The sequence below is a fragment of the Lynx canadensis genome, chromosome D2 (assembly GCF_007474595.2).
Source record: "Lynx canadensis isolate LIC74 chromosome D2, mLynCan4.pri.v2, whole genome shotgun sequence".
Lineage (NCBI taxonomy): Eukaryota > Metazoa > Chordata > Mammalia > Carnivora > Felidae > Lynx > Lynx canadensis.
This window is the reverse complement of record NC_044313.2, coordinates 47,757,941-47,777,679: the sequence shown is the minus strand read 5'-3', so window position 1 is coordinate 47,777,679 and position 19,739 is coordinate 47,757,941. Positions and strand designations below refer to the sequence as shown.

General features: G+C 52.2%; 1 protein-coding gene across 6 annotated transcripts in view; it reads left to right on the top strand.

Annotated features, from left to right (window-relative positions):
• The window catches only part of PRXL2A (peroxiredoxin like 2A), a 47,814-nt gene extending 28,699 nt beyond the window's left edge, over positions 1–19,115 (top strand). For 2 of the 6 annotated variants that reach the window (XM_030334571.2, XM_030334572.2), the window contains exons 2-7: positions 877–982; positions 8,767–8,946; positions 10,689–10,780; positions 13,833–13,973; positions 14,620–14,784; positions 18,354–19,115. In XM_030334571.2, coding sequence (XP_030190431.1) covers positions 8,769–8,946; positions 10,689–10,780; positions 13,833–13,973; positions 14,620–14,784; positions 18,354–18,467 — 690 coding nt within the window. In that variant the 5' untranslated portion in view covers positions 877–982; positions 8,767–8,768 and the 3' untranslated portion in view covers positions 18,468–19,115. Of the gene's footprint in view, positions 1–876; positions 983–3,919; positions 4,025–8,766; positions 8,947–10,688; positions 10,781–13,832; positions 13,974–14,619; positions 14,785–18,353 lie in introns of those variants that run through there. The other 4 variants (XM_030334574.1, XM_032595142.1, XM_030334570.1 and 1 more) reach the window with 3 other exon arrangements.
• The last annotated feature ends 624 nt before the right edge of the window (positions 19,116–19,739 follow it).

The window sequence follows — 19,739 nt, the reverse complement described above, 5'->3', positions numbered from 1 at the left end:
GAAGACATTTCTGATGATTGTCTTATCAGCTTGTGTCCCTTAATTGGTTCTCAGAAAATTTGGTTAGGACTAGAATTCTGGATCTTGAAACTGCAAGCTGAGTTCTTGTCTCATTGTGAAATGTTGAGCTGAGACACTCCAGGTCTCGCTCTGCTGAGGCTTGTGTGGCAATAATTATCCAGAGGCTGAGGGACCCAGCCTCATCTCTGATTTCAGTGGCCTCTGGCACAGGACAGTAACACGTGGACAGTGCCCTTTGCCTTCTCTGGTGCTGTTAGTGCAGACAGGCTGCAGGAGGGGCACAGCACTGTAGAGTGGGCAGTTAGGCCAAAGGGGCCTGAGACACACCAGGTTTCCCTCCAGACCTAGAACTTTTTCCCGGAGGCAGGTCTGTACTGACACAGCTGGGGGAGCACAGCTGGAGAAGTCCTTCAGTGTTTTGTGTTCTTCAAATGATCTGCCCTCAGACCCAAGTGAATCTGAGCCTTGCAAAGAAGAGAAAGATAATACGTTAAATTCTGCGCTACTTTATTGTGTAGATATGTGTGTCTGTGTGTATTCTTCCTGATAACTCTTTAAAAGTTCCCTTGTTTAGGAAAGAGATGCTGAGGGACAAGGTGACCTCTCAAAGAATGAAAACCCAGGATTTTTGTCCAAAAGCCCAGGGTCTTTTGTGGTATCCTCCTTGCCCTTCCAGCCACCCCCATATGACTTGATAGAGCTAGTGTCCTGAGCCCAGTTAGGAGGCCGTGCAAGCAAGGGGCAGAATGGCCACACTTTTGGGGGCACCTCTGTAGCTTCAGTCACCGATTAGAGGATTTGTCTTTGTCTCAAAGTTTCCCAGTAACTGATTTTATCCTCTTCTTCTGCCTTCAGCATCTATTCAGAACTTCCTGACTCTGGCACCTGTGAGGACGCCTGGGCCACAGCTGGGCAGACAGTCACCCCGAGGAGCCCAGCGGGAAGTTGGAGACTGAGGCAGGTAGGTGAGAGCTCACTGCAAGTGGCTAGGTCCGTGGTCCTTGATGACAAGGGTGGGTGGGAGCGCATCCCCTACTGCTCATGGGGCCCTGCGGTACCCATGTCACCAGGCTGCTAAACTGGTATTTTCAAGCCTGTGCCTGTGTCATCCAGAATTGACAGGACCTTGTTACTGTGGGGAGGAGAGGTGCACAGTGGCCACTCAGCTGAGAATGAGCTGTGTGACCCTTATAGAAACATTTGGCTTTGGATTATAAGCTGCTTGCAAAGCACTGGGCCTGGGAAGGATAGGTATACTCTCTAGCCACAGATTTCCCGGGCCCTGTTCAGTTGCAATTTGGCTTTCAGCCTTCTTCAGGCCAGCAAGCAGATTCAGGAACCTTACCGCTCCCCTGCCTTTCTGAACCCTGACCCCCCTCCCCACCCTCCACTGTTCCAGCTTTACAGGGGTGTCCAATGGAGGATAAATAATCATGGATTGGGAGTTGGAAGACCCAGACCCAGCACAGCCACTGACTAGCCCTCCCCCATGTGACCTCCGACTAGCTAGCCCCTTCTCTGGGCCTTAGTTTCCTCATTTGCTCAGTGAAGGAGGGGCTGAACCAGAGCTCTAAGGGAAGGAGAGGGGACGGGAAAGCAAAGAAGGAAGATGAAGCATCCTTTCCAGCCTCGTTCACTGAGAGCTGGAGGCAAGGAGACCCATGTGCACTATTAGTTTCCTTTGTCTTCCTCAGCAGCCCTTTCTTCCTTCTGGCCTATCTCAGACCAGCTCATTCTGGGGAGGAAGGATTCCCTGGGTGGGGCTGGGCTGGGCAGGTGTACCCTCTCCATATAGAATATGTTGTCTCTACTTGTTTCAGGCATGAATTATCCCACCCAATGCTGATACTTTGTTTTATGAAGACTTTATCAGTTCCTGCCCAGAGGCGGCTCCTTGAACAGGCAGGAATTAGGCCTGGGGAAGCAGAGAGTGAGAATGTGCACGCCCAGCAGGAGAGCGGTAGCAGCAGGTGCCTCCATGGCTTTCTGGACATCAGAGCTCTGGAGTTGCAACTGTGCGGTTACTTTAGCGTCTTCGGACTTCCGAACTGGGGCAACCTCATAGATTTGCTAGTTCCTTCCTCTGTCTGTACACAGAGTCTTTATAGCTTACGTCAGATCGCCTTGCCGTTGAGCGGCAGAACTATGACCCAACCTAAGATCACCTAAACCCCAGGCTTGAGTGTTTTATTTAAGGTCAAGCCAGCCCTGTCCAAAATTACTTTCTGGTACGGAGCTGAAATTGGGTGACTCCAAATCAGTTCCAACGTGGAGTTTAAAAAATAGCGTTCAGGGGCGCCTGGGTGGCGCAGTCGGTTAAGCGTCCGACTTCAGCCAGGTCACGATCTCGCGGTCCGTGAGTTTGAGCCCCGCGTCAGGCTCTGGGCTGATGGCTCGGAGCCTGGAGCCTGTTTCCGATTCTGTGTCTCCCTCTCTCTCTGCCCCTCCCCCGTTCATGCTCTGTCTCTCTCTGTCCCAAAAATAAATAAAAACGTTGAAAAAAAAATTAAAAAAAAAAAATAGCGTTCAGATAATTTCGTTAGACATTGAATACCTACTGATTACCAGGAATTGTGTTAAATGTCGGGGATGTGGGAGTGAATGAGACAACAGCCCTGCCCTCAGATTGCTCCAGCATATTGTGTAAACAGACATGCCAATAGCTAAAATACACTAAGTCCGTTTGCTTGTGCAGTGTGCAAAGGTCTGTATGTGTCTCCACGAGCATGCATGCTATATAGTCAGAGGTGAGGGAACAGTTGATTGTTGGGGCATTCAGGAAGACGCTTTGGGACAGAGTGTTATTTGTGCTAGGCCTTTACATAGTTGGCACGGGGCGGGGGAGGGTCATTCTGGGCAAAGGAAACAACACGAGCCACAGTTTGGAGGCCTAACAAGACATGTTATCGTTCTTGCACAGGGAGTGGTCAGCATGGTGGACCGCAGCTAAGCTGTGAAGGGTCCCGTCAGCTGTGCCGAGTAGTTGTGAGAGCCCAGAAGCAAGGCAGGGATGCGAGCAGGTCAAGGTGTTTTACAGTCACTCTGGTTGCAGCATGGAGAGGAAGCGGTAGGGGACCTAGCTCGAGCCAAGCCTGTTCTGTGCTGTGGTTACTGAGGGAGGCCAGCACAGGGTAACAGGGTCCTGAGCACAGAGAGGCTGAGGAGAGGATGAGTGTCAGACACGTTGCACAGGCCAGATTAGATGCGGGTGACAAGGGAGAATGAGTGTGGCTCTCAGCTTCTGGCTTGAGCAGTCGGCTGGGTGCCTGTCATTCACTGAGCTAGGGAACTCCAGAAGAAAAACGGACTGTAGTGGATGTCAGTTTTGGACGTGATATAACAGAGATGACCTATGGAACCCCCAAGTGCAAACTTTAAGTCGGGAACAGCAGTAGGAACCTGGAAGTCAATACCAAGGGGTGGGGGTGAAGCGCTGGGAGTTAGGTGAGGTCGCTCGGGAACAGGTGGGGGTTAGAGGAGTCACCTACGCAGAGGAACAAGAAGGGAAGTCTAGGAGGCCTAGAGGACAGATAGCTAGTGAGGGGCCTCAGTGGTGCCGGCTGACCGCCTGGGTGTAGGGTGAAGAACGGGGCGAGTGGAAAAGGGGACGTCTCCCTTGGATTTCAGTTAGTGTGAGGCATGGGCCGCGTTGAGGGCTTCACCTCCTTAGTCTGCACCGGATAGTAGGGAGGGTCTGCTGGCACTTGATAAATGTTACGGTCTGCATGACTGCAAGTGACTCAAAGTTTGTTCAGCTATTTGAAGGGCTGGGGGCCTTGGCAGCTCTCCATGATGTTTTCTGGAGATTGAGTATTAACAGCTGAAGGAGCCCCAGGGTTTCTGGGTGGCCTGATCCTGCCTGTCGTGTGAGTGAGCGAGCTTGGGGCCATAGGCGGGACTCCAGAGCCCCGCCTCCGGCCCTCCCCTGCAGCCTGATTCCTGCCTGCTCCTGCTGGGTCAGCCTCTTTGTTGGCAGGAGCCTGGAGTGTGCAAGCTGCAGATGGTGAGTGCCCCGCTCCCAGGTTTGCACTACGGAGGCTGGGGAGAAGGGGCCATGGGCAGGGAGTGGCTTGTGGAGTCCTGGGCTGCAGGGAAGAAACACTCTAGAAGCTGAAATGGGGGAGCAGGGGATAGAGTTCTGATACAGACCCAAGATATGTGCAGACTCCAAAGTGAGCTGTTTTTGTAGACCCACATGATGGCACTGGAGTGCTATAAGGAGCCTCAGCACCCACCTTGGCAAACCACCCCCCACCTCATTTTGGGATAAGGAAAATGGGGCCAAGGGAGGGATCGCCCCAGTTTGGCCTCGGGAGCCCAGCTGGGTCTTGTCCCCTGACCGCCGTGCTTTTTCCCTCACCAGAGCTGCTGCTCTGGGCTGCCACAGCTGTTGTTTGTCTGTGGGCTTATCACTCTTCACCTTCTTCTTTGGGAGAGGACTGGACGAGATAAGTCCCGCAGTGGGAGAGGAGTACTGAAGCCGGGGCAGGTGGGGGCTGGGGCAGGTTGGGGCTGGCTTCTGTAAACAGCCTTGCTATTACCTCTTAGGGAAACTGACTTTTCCCTTAATGGATGGGGGTAGGACGGGGAGGACAGAGAAGGGACATCTGTCATGTGGTAAATTTCCTTTAATGGTTTGGCTGCATTTGAGGACTGAAACAAAAAAGTCCATCTTTTTTAATGCTCTTTAAGACAAAGGGGATCCTGCCCCTTGACCCTCAGAAACGCACAAATGAATGTGTGGGGAGGCAGCGTACGCAGCTCGAGAGACCCAGCGGTCTGGGTCCAGGTCCCAGTACTGCTGCCTGCCGGCTCTGTGACACTGCAGAGTGTCCTGAGCTTCTCTGAATTCAGTGTTGTCAGCCATAAAACAGGGTAATGTCTGCATCATAAGACTGTTGAGTGAGTGGAATTAGGCCATGAGTGTCAAGTGACACTAAATAAAGTCTGGTTTACGGGCTTTCCCATCTCTCGCACTGGCCTTAGAGGCCCATGTGAAAATGCTTTGTTCTGTTTGGAGAGTAAGGTCCCCCGCCCCCTCCCCTCTTTTTGTCGTGGGAATCGCTGTGGTTCAGGATTCCCAGTCAGTCTCGCTCGGCAGAGAGTTGGAGTGCTACCTGCTCCAAGACGTGCCGGGATGGGGATTGCTTTGTAGCTCAGGGGGCTTGGCCGAGGGGCTGGGCCTGCACATTCTCTAGGTGTTTCCGGGAGCCAATTTTCACCCCTTCCTCCAGCACAACCCCACCCCCACCGCCCACCCCCCCTCGCAGAAGAGCCTGCTGCCAGAGGCCCACTGGGGGCGGATGTTCGTGGAGAGGCCCGACTCCCCTCTGGAGTTACTGCTGCTCTCACATCTTAGTGCTGGAAGGCCTGAGAGTGAGGTCCATGCTCCTCAAAGGGACGGTTCTCTGCTCAGACTTCCTGGGTGGGGGCCTGAGGTGGGGATGGGGTGGTAAACCATACTCCTGGGGGTTTTGAATCCCACATCTTGTATTCCAGCTCTTGAACTGGAGGTAGGGGGGTCAGGGGCCTTTGGTTCATGGAAGTTTGCCTTCTTGGTGTGCCTTGAGCACTGAGAGCCACCGCTAGCCTGCCTGGTCTCTCCCAGGCTTATTCAGCCCAGACGGGGCCCAGCCCTTCCATCCTGCCCCCCCGCCCCGAGTCCTACGCCAGCTCCAAAGCCACTTCCTTCTGGGTGCTTCTCTGGCTTCCCAGATCGGATGGAGCTGGCTTTCATTCCCCATCGCTTCATGTTCACACCTTGCCCAAGCTGCCTCACCTTGCCGCTTGAATTTCTGTTGTCTGCGTGCTAGGCCTGTGTGTCCTCGAGGACTGGGTATCTTTTAGTTGTGTGTCCTCCCAAATTGCCATTTATCAAACAGGTCGGTGCTGAATAAATGTTTGGAAATAGATGTTGAGTCTCATTGAGTCCTGTTCCCTTGCAGTCGCAAGCAAACAGGCTGACTGGCTGTGGGTGGGAAGATGGAGCCCGTTGGCCTCTAAGAGCAGCAGGGGTGTGTTGGGGGGAGGTAGAGCTGAACGTAAGGATCCCTGGACTTCCTGCAGCGCACTGAAGTGTTTCAAGAGTTGAAGCGAGTCCCTTGCAGGGGGGATGTAAGCTGGTGGTTGTGAACTGTTCAGAACTGGTATCAGATCTGTGATCAGAAACCATGCCATATGCTCCCGAGTCATCCACATATGTCAGAAATCCAGGGATGTTTGGGATGCACGTAAAGGTGCAGAAATTGTTCCAGGCTCTGGGGAGTCTCCTGTTTACAGCAGGCAGGCGAGAGCTGTGGTTGTTGCGTGAATTCCCCCAATTGTTCTGCGAATTATAATCGAGTAATGTGTAACTTTGCTTCATAAAAGAATTGGAAGCTGGCCTGTGGAAGGTTCTTTCCTGCTTGGCCCAAGAACTTGGGTTTTCCATAAGTCGCTGTCGTCATCATTTGGTTCCGTTGAGTTCATCCGAGCGCACAATTATGGAGAGCCCGCTGTGTACCAAGCAGGCACCATGCTGGGCATGGCATTTCAGACACAAGCTGAGGGACAGAGTCAAAGGTACATAGGTCCATATCTTGGGTGGAGCACATCGGAAGTGTCACAGAGGCGAGGTGAGGGGGACCGAGCATCTCTTGCGGGTGGCAGCCAGGGTAGGCAGAGCATCCAGGAAGCCTTCTTGAGGAGGCGTCCAAGTCCTGAGGGGCAGAACAGATGAGGGAGGACATTCCAGGCAGAGGCATGGACTTGTGCTCACCGGTGAGCCCCTCTGTCCCCCACAGTGAGCTGAGAGACCAGAGGGCGCAGCTCTCCCAAGCCAGCCTGCCCTTGTCACTGTTCTTTATTCCATGGCTTCCTGCCAACCAAGTGCAAAACCATGAATTCTTTGCTCTGAGACAGTGCTCCTCAGACTTTGGTGTGCATGTGAACACTGCCTGGTCTGATGAAAATGCGCTTGATGACTCCTTAGTTCTGAACTAAGGGGTGAGGTCTGCATTGCAGTGTGACGCCAGTGCTTCCAGCCAGGGGGCCACAGTGAGTGGTGAAGCGGGAAGAAACTCCTCTCTCTGGGCTCCTGTCCCTCGTGAGAGAGGTGCCTCAGCAGCCCCCCTCCCCCAGCACACACACCAGCCTCCCCTTCTTTTTCCCCTTCCAAATTCCTCTTTCAGAAATGCTGTTTTCATTTGGTCATTCCTCCTCGCCACCCTCCACCCCCACCCCCTGCCTGGAAGTTCCCTTTTGTTTTTTAACTCAAATCTGAACTTTTCACATTGGCCTAACACAAGCCTGGCCTACCCTGTCTTCCCAGTCATCACCACCAAATGACTCCCAACCCCACCTCATGGCAGTGGACCCCTCAGAGCCTGCCCCTGGGCGGTGGCATGTGGATTTCTGGGACTCCGCTCAGTCCTTTGGAGAAATCTCCTCCCCAGCCAAGCACTGTAGGGAAGACGCAAGTCTTTGGTTAGGTGGGCCGCACGCACACCACCGGTCTATACCCGGTGATCTCGGCACACATCATGGGGGCGCTTTGGGAGGAAGGCCCCAGTATAAGACCCTGGGTTGGCAGGAGGACCATGAGAACACGTGTTTTAAGCAGTTGTCGGGAGAAGGGAGGCCAGCTGGGGTACCTGCTACCCAAGGGGTGGGCTGCTTCCAGGGGCTCCCGCACAGAAGCACAGGGCTCCCCAACCGGAGGAAGCCGTAGGGAGGCACCCGGGACTGAGCTGGGAACAAGGCTGGGTTCTACGGGACCCGAGCGGAACTCCCATTTCAGTCGCAGAGCCCCGTGCCCCACGCAGACATCTTTTGGCAGCCCCTCTGAAGCAGACGCCTGGCGCCATGCCCTTTCTTACACGACGCCCGCTCTCTCGGTCCACTCCCCTTCCTTCAGCAGACATCCGTGTAGCTCTGTTCACAGGGTGGAGAACGTCAGGCTGGACACGGGTGTTCAGCAGTGGCCCTCTCCGTTGAACTGTGTCGTTTCATAGCTGGTAGATATTCAGGGGATATTTACTTTGCTGCCGACTATGGTTTTATGTATTCTTTTTTGATTTCTGTTTTATTTTCACCGTGAGCCTGTTTTATCTGTTTAATGGAGGAAATATAAAGCTGTTTGCCGTTGAGAGAAATGCACTGAGATCGCCTGCCTACCAGGAGTGAGGCCCTGCTGGGCACTGTCTGGCTGGAGGAATAGTATGGTCTCTGTTTCTGAGGGAGTCACAAACCAAAGGGGGAGAAGGATAAGATAACAAAACAGTGTGATTGGTGTACTGAGTATCCTTTGATCAAGGAAGAGAAGGCTGCCCCTCCCCAGGGAGATAGGAGCCCAGATTCCCAGACTGTGAGGGAAAAGCAGGCACCGACACAGAGGGGAATGAGGAAGGAGGCTGCCGCCAGGGGACCCAGCACGGACACACCACACAGTCGGGAGGCTGCAGCCTTGGGCCTGGGAGAAGCAACAGCCAGAGAGGCATCTTAGAGGGCTGTCCTATCTCTGTTCTCGTGCCTGACCCACCAGCCAGCTCCCTGCGGCAGGGACCTCCGTGTGTCCCTTGTATCCCGCAAGCTCTTGCGCCAGCAGGTGCCCCGCAGCCCTGGTCTGGTCCTGACTCTGACACGGCCGCACCCCTCTCCCTGCTTCAGGCCTCCTGGTTGGCTGCCCGAGGGAGGCTTGTCCGGAAAGCAGGTTCCAGCTCTCTCTCGACGTGAGAGCAGTAACATCTCCTTCCTCTCAATCTCCAGAAATGTCTTTCCTCCAGGATCCGAGCTTCTTCACCATGGGGATGTGGTCCATTGGCGCCGGGGCCCTGGGGGCGGCTGCCTTGGCACTGTTCCTGGCCAACACGGACGTGTTTCTGCCCAAGTCCCGGAGAGCGACTCTGGAGTATCTGGAGGACATAGACCTGAAAACGCTGGAGAAGGGTGAGCCCTGACCCCACTGGCCTCAGTACTTTTCCAAGGTGCTGGGATGCAGGCTTCCTCATTTTTTTCTCATAAAAGGGCCCTGGCTCTCTCTCACTTTTTTTTTTTTTTTTTAATTGAAAAGGCACTATAACAACATTAGGAAAAATCTAAAGCATTCTAAAGCATTTTAAAATTTACCGATAATCCCATTGCCCCCACACAGTAATCATTTTTACTTTTGCACATCCCTTCCCCTGTGTACACAGTATGCCGTTGTGATCTTGTTGGACATGATATTTTACATTTTAGCTTTTTCTTACCAAGAGTGTTTTTCGCTTTCTCTTGTAGTCTCTTGGAGCTTCACAAAAAAAGGAGTTCCTGGGTCAAACACATTTGAAAAACACTGTGTATGCAGTTCCTTGTTCTGATGCTCAGCACAGGACTTGCTTATTGAAATGCGGCGTCTGGACTGTCACTGATACGGGCACGGTCAGCCCTCACCTGCGGTGCAGACGTACATGGAGGGGTGGGAAGTACATGGAGGGGTGGGAAGCACAAGGTCGCACCTTTAGAAGGGACCCACCCATCCCCCTCTCCTTGGGAAGCCCACGTGGAGTGCCCGGTGGACAGCTGAGAGCCATGGCTCCTGTGCCGCCTCACCGTGTGCTCGTGGCACTGGATGGGGAGCCCAGCGGGATTTCGGTGATGCCGACGGTGTGGGTGCAGTTGGCCTGAGTTTGGTGAAATTTGGGTCTCACGGAGCGGGTGGTCTCCAGGTTGGCCCTTCAAAGGGAGGCCATCGTCAACCCGCTCAGTAAGTGAGGAAGATAGTCGCGGGGGGGGGATCGCCTCGGAGGAGGGCTGAGAAGCCCTGCAGAGGGACACCCGTTTGCTGCGTTCAACTCGAGGCTTCCCAGTCTCACCTGACTGCAGACCCACCCCGCTCCTTTTCCTCACATAACATCCCAGAGGCACGTGGTTCCCTCTGAGGTTTCTCGGAGCCCCTGCAACAGGGGCTCCTGCTTGCTGAGCCCTCACTAACGCTGTCAGCAGACACGACGGTGGGCACTTTTCTACCCACCTTCTGATGCCCCCTGCAGCCTCCATGTAGCCGCTAAGTGTCCACACTTATGAGGAGACGGGGTTTCGGGAGGAGCTGGTGCGTGCCTGAGGCCACACGGCCAGATGCAGGCCCTGTCTGACCACGGACCAGCCAGAGCCGCAGAACCATGCTGCCCTGGGGCGTTTCCTCGTTGGTCATCTTCTGCCCTGTCCTGTGAATAATACTGCAGTTAACATATTTAGGTCAAACAGTTTTTTCGTTAAAAAAAAAAAAAGTTTTTTCTTGTAGAAATTTCTGTTGACTTAATCCCTTTGAATACTTTTTTTTTTTTTTTTTTTTAAAGAGTTAGGGTTTTTTCGATCAAAGTGCAAGATTTCTTTCAGGTTTTGGTCATGTGTCTGTCCTAAAGGATCATGACAGCGTCTACTGATACCAGCAAAGGAATTTGCCGGTATTCCAGAAATGTTCCTGTCTGGAATGTTCAAGTGTGCAAACAGATTTTTACGAGGGAGGGCCCTTTTGGGGGTATAGTAGGACCCTTACACTGTATTAATTTTCCTCTGAAGGGTGAGTATTTCCTCCGTTTCCTGTTTGGTATTTCCAAGTCATCTGCTGGGCTGGTACCATTTATGAGCTGGCCTCCGGTTGGGGCCGGGCTGGGAGGTGATGGTGCTGAAGCGCCTTTTCTTCTCCTCAGAACCAAGGACTTTCAAAGCAAAGGAGCTCTGGGAAAAGAACGGAGCGGTGATTATGGCTGTACGCAGGCCAGGCTGCTTCCTCTGTCGAGAGGTGAGTACGCGGAGGCCCTGTGCGGAGAAAAGCACCCTAGCCAGCGGGACCAGCACATTCCCAGACAGGACCAAGGGCCAGTAGGCCCACTCTGACCTTCGATCAGCACTGTTATTTGCTCTAGGTATTTCTTTTGACTTATTCCCTGTTTGTGTTCATTTGAAAATTCACCATATCTTGGGGTTGGCAAACACACTTGAGTCTCTTTTGTCTCTCTCAAGCCTTTATGGACAATCTGTGTCCGGGACCATCTTCTCATTTAATCAGGGATGGGGACCGGGTCCAGTTGTGTGTTCCCAGTGCTCAGCACAGGACTTGCTTATTGAAATGCGGCGTCTGGACTGTCACTGGTACGGGCAAGGTCAGCCCTCACCTGCAGTGGGAAGCACAAGGTCGCACCTTTAGAAGGGACCCGCCCATCCCCCTCTCCTTGGGAAGCCCACGTGGAGTGCCCGGTGGACAGCTGAGAGCCATGGCTCCTGTGCCGCCTCACCGTGTGCTCGTGGCACTGGATGGGGAGCCCAGCGGGATTTCGGTGATGCCGACGGTGTGGGTGCAGTTGGCCTGAGTTTGGCGAAATTTGGGTCTCACGGAGCGGGTGGTCTCCAGGTTGGCCCTTCAAAGGGAGGCCATCGTCAACCCGCTCAGTAAGTGAGGAAGCTTGATGTGGGGAGGTAGGGCCCAGCTTTGTCACTTCACAGGTAGGTAAACCAAGGGCCAGAGTGCTTTGGTGACCTGTCCTGGTCACACAGTGATAGAAGACCCAGGTTCTGAGGCCAGCCCTGCCTGGGGGAGAACTGGGAATGAGACAGCATCGCTTCTCACGTGGTGGCCGTGGCCCTGTCCACGTCGCCATCCTCCATCCAGTTGTTCTCCCCGAGCCTGAGGCTTTCCTTTCAGCCTTGCGATCTCTGTCCTGCTCGTGTGGCTGGGCTGACAGAGAATCTCCTCCCATTCGGGGCACTTCAGTGTGTCCTCCAGGTATCCCTGGAAAATACAGCTTGTTTCCCAGAGGAAGAAAGTAAGGGACAGAGGTTGTGACAAAGTCACGCTGCTGCGTGAGGCGTGTCCATTTCTGTTGCTGCTGTAACAAATTATCAGACTTGCTGGCTTTAAACAACACAAATCTATTAGCTCACCGTTCTAGAGGTCAGAATTCTGAAATTGGTCTCCTTGGGCCAAAATGAAGGTGTCAGCAGGGCTGCATTCCTTCTGGAGGCTCTAGGGGAGAAGTCATTTCCTTTCCTTTTCCAGCTTCTAGTGGCCATCTACATTCCTTGGCTCCCGGCCCCTTCTTCCGTTTTATAGCCAGTGATGACTCAACCAGGCTTTCTCGCATTGTGACACCGTGACACTGACCTCTGCTTTCCTCTAACACGTTTTGAGGACTGGTTGGGGCCACCCAGAAAACACAAGATCGTCTCCTTTAAGATCAGCTGGTTAGCAACCATCTGCTGCCCTAACCCCCCTGGCCATGTCACAAAACAGATTTACAGCTTCCTGAGATTAGAATGTGGACATCCTGAGAGGGTATTATTCCTCCTACCATGGGAAGTGAAACCCAAAGTCAGGGCTTTTGGTTCAAAATACCAGCATGGTACCAACATGGAGACCTGTTGTGACTTGATTTCCCAAGGCAAGTTAAACCCAAAAGATGCCAAGAGCCAGTGCCCTCCCTAATTAGCACCTGCTTGCCTGTGCCCCGGTCTCCGCCTGGCAGAGCACTTTGTGGAAAACATGTGGTGGGTGGCAGCCTGGGTTCTTTTGAGTGGCCCAGAGCGGAGGTGTGGAAGGTGTGTGACTGAGTTTCCACATCCTGGCTCCATGCAGTGACACGCCGGAGTAAAGGACCCAGGAAGAAGGAGTAAACCCTTGCGTCTCACACACAGGTGGTCTTTGACCACAGCAGACCTGTAGTCCTCTCTACTGTAGGGCAAGGTTTGCAGAAAATACTCACTGAAGCTCTTGATAAATCATGGTGAATTCTGCTTCATTAGCTATCTTTGTGTGTGTGTGTGTGTGTGTGTGTGTTCTAGAAAACAAAAGATTAAAGGTAGTTGCCACCATACGGCACCGCATTTGTATTGGAGGCAAGTGGGCTGCTAGTTCTTTAATTCTGACACCAAATGGGAAGGATTTGTTGTTAACAGTGAAGATTTTCCGTGATGCACGTGGTTTCCTTTCTTCATCCAGCATGTAATTCGCGAGAATCAGGATGTCTGTACTTACCAGTTCAGCTGTGTTCTCCCACTATCCGCCTTCCCTGTCGGATCTTTCCACCTGGTTCCTAGTACCTTCCGCGTCTTCAGCCATGTGCTGGGCATGGAGGGCTACAAGAAACGGAAGATGTAGTTTCTAACTATGAGACACAGTGAGGAACTTAAGTGACAGTGCCCAACTTGGCGGTATATACACAGACTCAGTTCTGAAGAAGTCCGCAAGCAGGAGAGATTGGGTACCCACAGAGAGCTGGGGCTCTAGTCCAGGCTCCACTAGCCAGGGAGAACTTTCAGTGCAGGGATGGCTTTCTGGGGGTGGTGATTGGAGCAGGAGAAAAAGGAAGGGTGTTGCAGTCGGGGGAGCCCGTTGAGCGACGGTACGGAGACATCTGTTCCCCCGGACGGAGGGGAGTTTCTGTCAGGCCCCTGCGCTAGTTTGGTCTAGTGCAGGGGAGGGGCTGGGAGATGAGGTGGGGGAGAAGCATTGTTGCTGCTACAAGCGGAGGACCGTGTCTGGGTGCAATCTCTTCGCTATCGGCTGCTCCCCAGGCCATGGTTAGGACGCCTGTAACAGGAGCCTTGCCTCTCCTTCCCACCGTGGAGAAAACCAGAAGCTTGGGCTGAGGAGGGGACCTAACACCCTACAATGGAGGCCTCGTGCCCAGCTGGGACAGGCTTACGCTGGGCTACACAGGCCGCAATTGTTTTGGGCATTGTTGCTTTTGTTCTTCTGCATTCAGTGCCAGCCACGCTCTGGGCATGTAGGGAAGTGGGTGTCGGTTGGCTGCAGAGCCACCCGAATTTGTGCCCCTGACGTTCCCTGTCTTCTGCAGGAGGCTGCTGACCTGTCCTCCCTGAAGCCCAAGTTGGACGAGCTGGGAGTCCCCCTGTACGCAGTGGTGAAGGAGCAGATCAGGACTGAAGTGAAGGACTTCCAGCCTTACTTCAAAGGAGAAATCTTCCTGGACGAAAAGGTCCGTGTGCTGTGGGTCTGTGGACACGGACTGGTGGGGCTTGTACTCAGGTGTGGGGAGTTCATCGGCCCAGGGTATGTCTGGCCTGGAGCTGGAGGCTGGCCTCCCTTCCGGCCGCCCTGAACTCAGAGAGGCTCGCCCAGCCCTCTGGGCAGAGCATGATGGGACACTTGACGGGTGTCCTCTCGGGTGTTACTTGAGCCCTTCCTGAATTGTGACCTGGGCATGGAAGCCTAGGAGATCGCCGCAGCCCTGCTGGGCTCTCGCACCGTGCAGGTGAGGGCCGGCACGAGCCCCTTAATTCACTGCAGCCGTGTTTCCCCCCTCTCTGCTCTCACCCATGCAGGATGTCGGACTGTTCCCACCCTATGGACACAAGAGCCCTCCACATGTCTAGCAAGGGGTCAGAGTCAGAGCGGGCTCGAGTTTGTCGAGTGTGGGTCCACCCCACAGCTGGAAGCTGGCCCTGGCAGGGTTGTCTTTCCCTGGGCAGCCAGGCAGGAGCCGCGTGTGTGTTAGGGTCGGGGAGGGGACGTGAAGCAGCAGACTTTGCGCCTTTGAGAACGTCCTGTCGGGAAGCTTTTCTCCTGGGGGGCGGCAGGCATACGGGCTGCTCACAGGGGCTCTGTCTTTCTCGCTCTTGCAGAAAAAGTTCTACGGTCCCCAAAAGCGGAAGATGGTGTTCATGGGATTTGTCCGTCTGGGTGTCTGGTACAACTTCTTCCGGGCCTGGAACGGAGGCTTCTCTGGAAACCTGGAAGGCGAAGGCTTCATCCTTGGGGGAGTTTTTGTGGTGGGGCCAGGAAAGCAGGTAAATTCCTTGTGTTCACGTGTGGATCTGTGGGTGTCTGTGTCTGTGGGAACCAGACCCTGATGGGGGTGGTGACTTCCTGTACTTGGAATCTTGTGGTTTTCCGTCCAGAAAACCGGGGAGCATGGGAGGGGAGAGGGAGGGGAATTAGCATTTGTCACCCATCTGTTCTTGAGTCACCTCACCCTCGAATCTCCTCACTCATCACAGTGATTTCCTGAGATGGTCCGGAACTTTCGCAGGCAAGTAACTTGGCCTGAGAGGGGCGGGTGAGCACCCGCAGGAGCACAGCTCATCAGCACTGCCAGGGCCTGCACCCGGCTTTTCTGATGTCAAGTTCTATCGTCTGCACTTGAACAGAAGCAGAGTTTTTATTCTGTCAAGAATGTATTAGCTTGCAGTTTTCCCAGGCCATCGGGGATGGACAGTAGAGAAAAGTAAGAGAAGGAATAGAAACCGGCCTAATTAGGGGGAGTAGCAGAATGTGGGAGGCGACAGCACTTTTCCCTGTGGAGCGCCGCCCCGGAGACGTAACAGGCTTCTCTGCAGACAGGCTGCTCTGGGCCCTGGCTCCGAGGATCCAGAGGCAGCACGGGGACCCTGTGCACCCAGGAGGCAGGTGGTTGGGTGCTCCGCAGAGACTACGGGCAGCCTCGAGCTCTGGTGACCCCCTGTGCTGGGAGGCAGTGCCAGCAGGTGCCTGCCAGATGCAGAGCAGGGGTGGGGTGAGGTGAGTGCAGCTTCAGGGCCCTGACTGGTGGCCCGACCTCAAGTCCTGTCTCTGCCAACTTTGGGCATGACATTAACACTTGGCCTCATCTGTAAAAAGATGGCATTGTCTGCATTGGTGAATCTCACTACTAACATTAATAATTGCGTACCCTTCAGGGCACCCGGGTGGCTCAGTTGGTTTAGCCTCCAGCTCTTGGTTTCGGCTCAGGTCATGATCTCACAGTTTGAGAGTTTGAGCCCCGCGTCAGGGTCTCCCCTGATGGTGTGGAGCCTGCTTGAGAGTCTCTCTCTCTCCCTCTTTGTCTCTCTGTGCCTCTCAAATAAATAAATAAACTTAAAGAAAAATAAGAAATAATTTCTGGGCACCTGGGTGGCTCAGTCAGTCGAACTTCCGACTTTGACTCAGGTCATGACCTCACAGTTGGTGAGTTTGAGCCCTGCATCGGGCTCTGAGCCTGGAGCCTGCTTCAGATTCTGTGTCTCCCTCTCTCTGTCCCTCTCCCAGTTGCACGCGCCCCCCCCCCCCAGATAAACATTAAAAAAATGTTTTTTTAATAATTTCTTATTTTTCTCAATATGGGAGGAATAAAAGCTAGTGGGAATAGAAATCCTTAATTTTTAAGCTTTACTTCTAATCTCTTTCTTTTAAACCTTGGTAACTGCTATTGCTTGTCTGTATTAGAATCTAGCATGGGTTGATGTCTGATTTAACATGAACCTATTTGCTTCCTTTCTGGTAAATATATTAAAGTGTCTTAGTGATCATGGCTGCCAGCAAGTGCCTCCTAGTTCTGGGTCCTCGTGTACATGATCTCATATCTTCCTCACAAGCAATCTGGGATGTTAGGTATTTTTATTCCCATCTACACGTAAGGAAGTGAAATATGAATGATCTGAAATAACTCAGCCGAGAGCTACACAGCTGCTTAGTGGTACAATGGAAATGGAACTCGGGAACTCAGATACGTCCTGCTCCAGAGACCCCACTGGTCCCCTGCCCATAGCCTCTCTTCAGAGGTGGCTCCAAAGACCCCTTCCAGATGCCCTTGCACTCAGGCCACCTGCTGAGAGGCTCAGTCACTCAGCTTCTTCCAGCTCTGGCGCTCTGGGATTCTTTCCTCCTCCTTGCCTCTACCTTCCCTCAGCCTGCAGGGCAGGGCTTAGGTCACCTGGAAGCCTTCTCTTGCCTGGCAGTGACTCATCTGGTGCTCACAGGCTCCCCAAGCCTGGCCGGCACATTCCCTGTGTTGCTAGGTGTGTTGTTTGACTTTGTTGGTGCTTCCCGAGGCCCTGCCTTCTTCCTTCCTGGTGGAAGGTGGCCTGGGCGGGCAGAGCTTCAGGACTTGCCTCCGTGTTTCTTTCTTCTTCCTTTTCTTTTTTGTTCAAGTAGGCTTCACGCCCAGCACGGAGCCCAATGCGGGGCTTGAACTCACGACCCTGAGATCAAGACCTGAGCTGAGATCAAGAGTCAGACACTTAACTGACTGAGCCACCCGGGCGCCCCTACCTCTGTGTTTCTTGAGGGCAGAGTTTTTGCGGTCCCACTGAGCCAGCAGCCACTCAGTGGGGATTTCCTTTGGAATAATAGTCTTTAAAGCACACTTACTTTAAAGAAGTAATGTGTTTTCAACATAGCAAATTTGAAAACCCCACAGAAAGTGAGGAGAGCCATTCTGTCAGCTCAGCCACCATGCACAACCCATTAGAACAGCACAGAGCTGAGCTGAGAGGCCTTTTATTCTGTTTAGTTTAGAAAATGGTGTCTTACTAAACGAGGTACTCTTTTTTTCATTTAATGGTGTATCATGAACATTTTCCACGTCATCACATATTCTTCCTCAGTATTTGTAGTGTCTGCATATACCGCTTTATTAAACATGTAAATAGAGCTTCCCGATCTGTTTCCCTGTGGTCACCACAGTGTGGTGGGACTTTCTGTTTTTTTAAAAAGTTTGTACCAGGGCGCCTGGGTGGCTCAGTCGGTTGAGCATCCGACTTCAGCCCGGGTCACGATCTCACGGTTTGTGAGTTTGAGCCTCACGTCGGGCTCTGTGCTGACAGCTCAGAGCCTGGAGCCTGCTTCAGATTCTGTGTCTCCCTCTCTCTCTGCCCCTCTCCCCTTCATGCTCTGTCCCTTTCTCTCAAAAATAAATAAACGTTAAAAAATTTTTTTTAATAAAATTAAAAAGTCTGTATGAATAATGGTACAGCAAACATATTTGTTTGTTTATTTATTTATTGTTTTGGTTGAGTTCCCTGATGTCATGGGTCAAAGAACTTGTTAACAAGGATTCCTCGATACTGATCTCAAACACGCTGTTTTATGTTTTTTACCACTTTAGGGTACCTTGGTATACTGTGTCTCAGAGCATTTTGCTTCACAGTATCAGGAGCGGCCTCTGGTTTCTTAGGAAAACTGAAAAGAGGGTCTGTCTCCCTTTTCAGATGCTCATTCAACCCCTGCCAAAGCCTGACCTCAGAGCTCCACCTCCACACCTTGAGGCTTTTTGTTTCTCTGGAAGCTCATCCTGCGGAAACTCTCTTTTCCCGGCATGTTCGTTTACTTCACTTCTATCTGTAGAGCCTTCCCTGGTCACCCCACTCTGTTTAATCACTCCTGACTCCCTCCTTCACTCCTGACTGTGCTGCTTGTACAGTCCAGCCGTTGTGAGGTAGCCTTCCCTGGTCTGTCTTCGCCCCCAAAATGGAACCCTTCAAGAACAGAGCCAGGCCTGATTTGGATCTCTAGTCCCTGCCGCCCAAGCTGCCGCTCATTGTCTGTGTCATGAACGAGTGACTCACAGTGAGGACTGATGTTTCCTCTTGTTTCTTTTCAGGGCCTTCTTCTTGAGCACCGAGAAAAAGAATTTGGAGACAAAGTAAACCTGGCTTCTGTTCTGGAAGCTGCTAGGAAGATCCAACCACAGACTTCGGCCTCAGAGACAAAGTGATTGTATGAAATTGCCCAGCTCAGGGATAACTAGGGGCACTCACCTGTGTCATGGGATGTGTTATGGCTCTACTCACGTCCCTAGAGAGTTAGAAACCCACTCATGCCATGTTCTCAGTAGAGATCATTAATGTATTTTACTATTGTGCTCCGTTTAGGCCCAATAAGGCAAAACAGCCCCCAAACAGGATTGATAAAAATCCAAGAAACCAGTGAGAGTTACTTCAGCTGAAACCTGGAAAATATGAGGCTTACTGTTGACTGCTGCCCCTCCTCACAAATGTACCTGGCATGTGAGTGCTGTTATTTACAGTGGTTTTTATTTTCATGTCTTCAAAATTCTAAGAAAAGTTGATTGACTGAAAGATTCAGGATATAAAGGCTTCGGGCTTGTGTGTTCTCCATTAATGACCTGTTATACGCCATTAAAGTAATACTCATATAAAAGAATTGAAGTGCTCTGGGTGGCTTGATAAAAGTAAATTATAAAGTGAAATCTATGTTTTTCATTGTCTTCCGTTCTAACCTCAGAGGTTTGTTTTTCTAGAAGAAATGATCATCTCTGGCTCTAATAAAATTACCTATCAGAAATTGCCTGTAATACAAGTCTTTCTGATAAACCTAACAATAAAATTATTCACTGTCATGATGGCTGATTTAAATTATTGGTGCCAAGTGGAACATGGAACATGAAAAATCAGCATTCTCCATGTATACGGGGGTAAAGGTGGTGGGGGGGGAGCTCCTCTAGTTCTGGTGCTCTTAAGAGGTTTGCAGACCACCAGAGAAATTCATTCTGTCCTTCGTGTTAGTGATTTTGCTGTCCTTCGGGGAATGACTTTGGTATTTAAAATTGGTAGCTGCTTTCCTACTGATAGTCTTTCAGCCTAATTTGGTGAATGAAGAGGAGAAGGGCCAGAGAGGATGAAATCTAATTAATTTAATTTTATTTTATTTTATTTTTAATGTTTGTATTTATTTTTGAGACGAGAGAGAGCATGAGCAGGGGAGGGGCAGAGAGAGAGGGAGACACAGAATCCGAAACAGGCTCCAGGCTCCGAGCTGTCAGCACAGAGCCCGGTGCGGGGCTCGAACTCACGGAGTGTGAGATCATGACCTGAGCTGAAGTTGGACACTCAACTGACTGAACCACCCAGGCGCCCCGAAATATAATTTAATTCATTACTTTGTTACGTAAGTATGAGGTCAGCAAAAGCCCGGAGGGGGGCTCTGCCCTGGGTGGCTGCTCAAGGCACCAAGTCTGCCCTGGAGT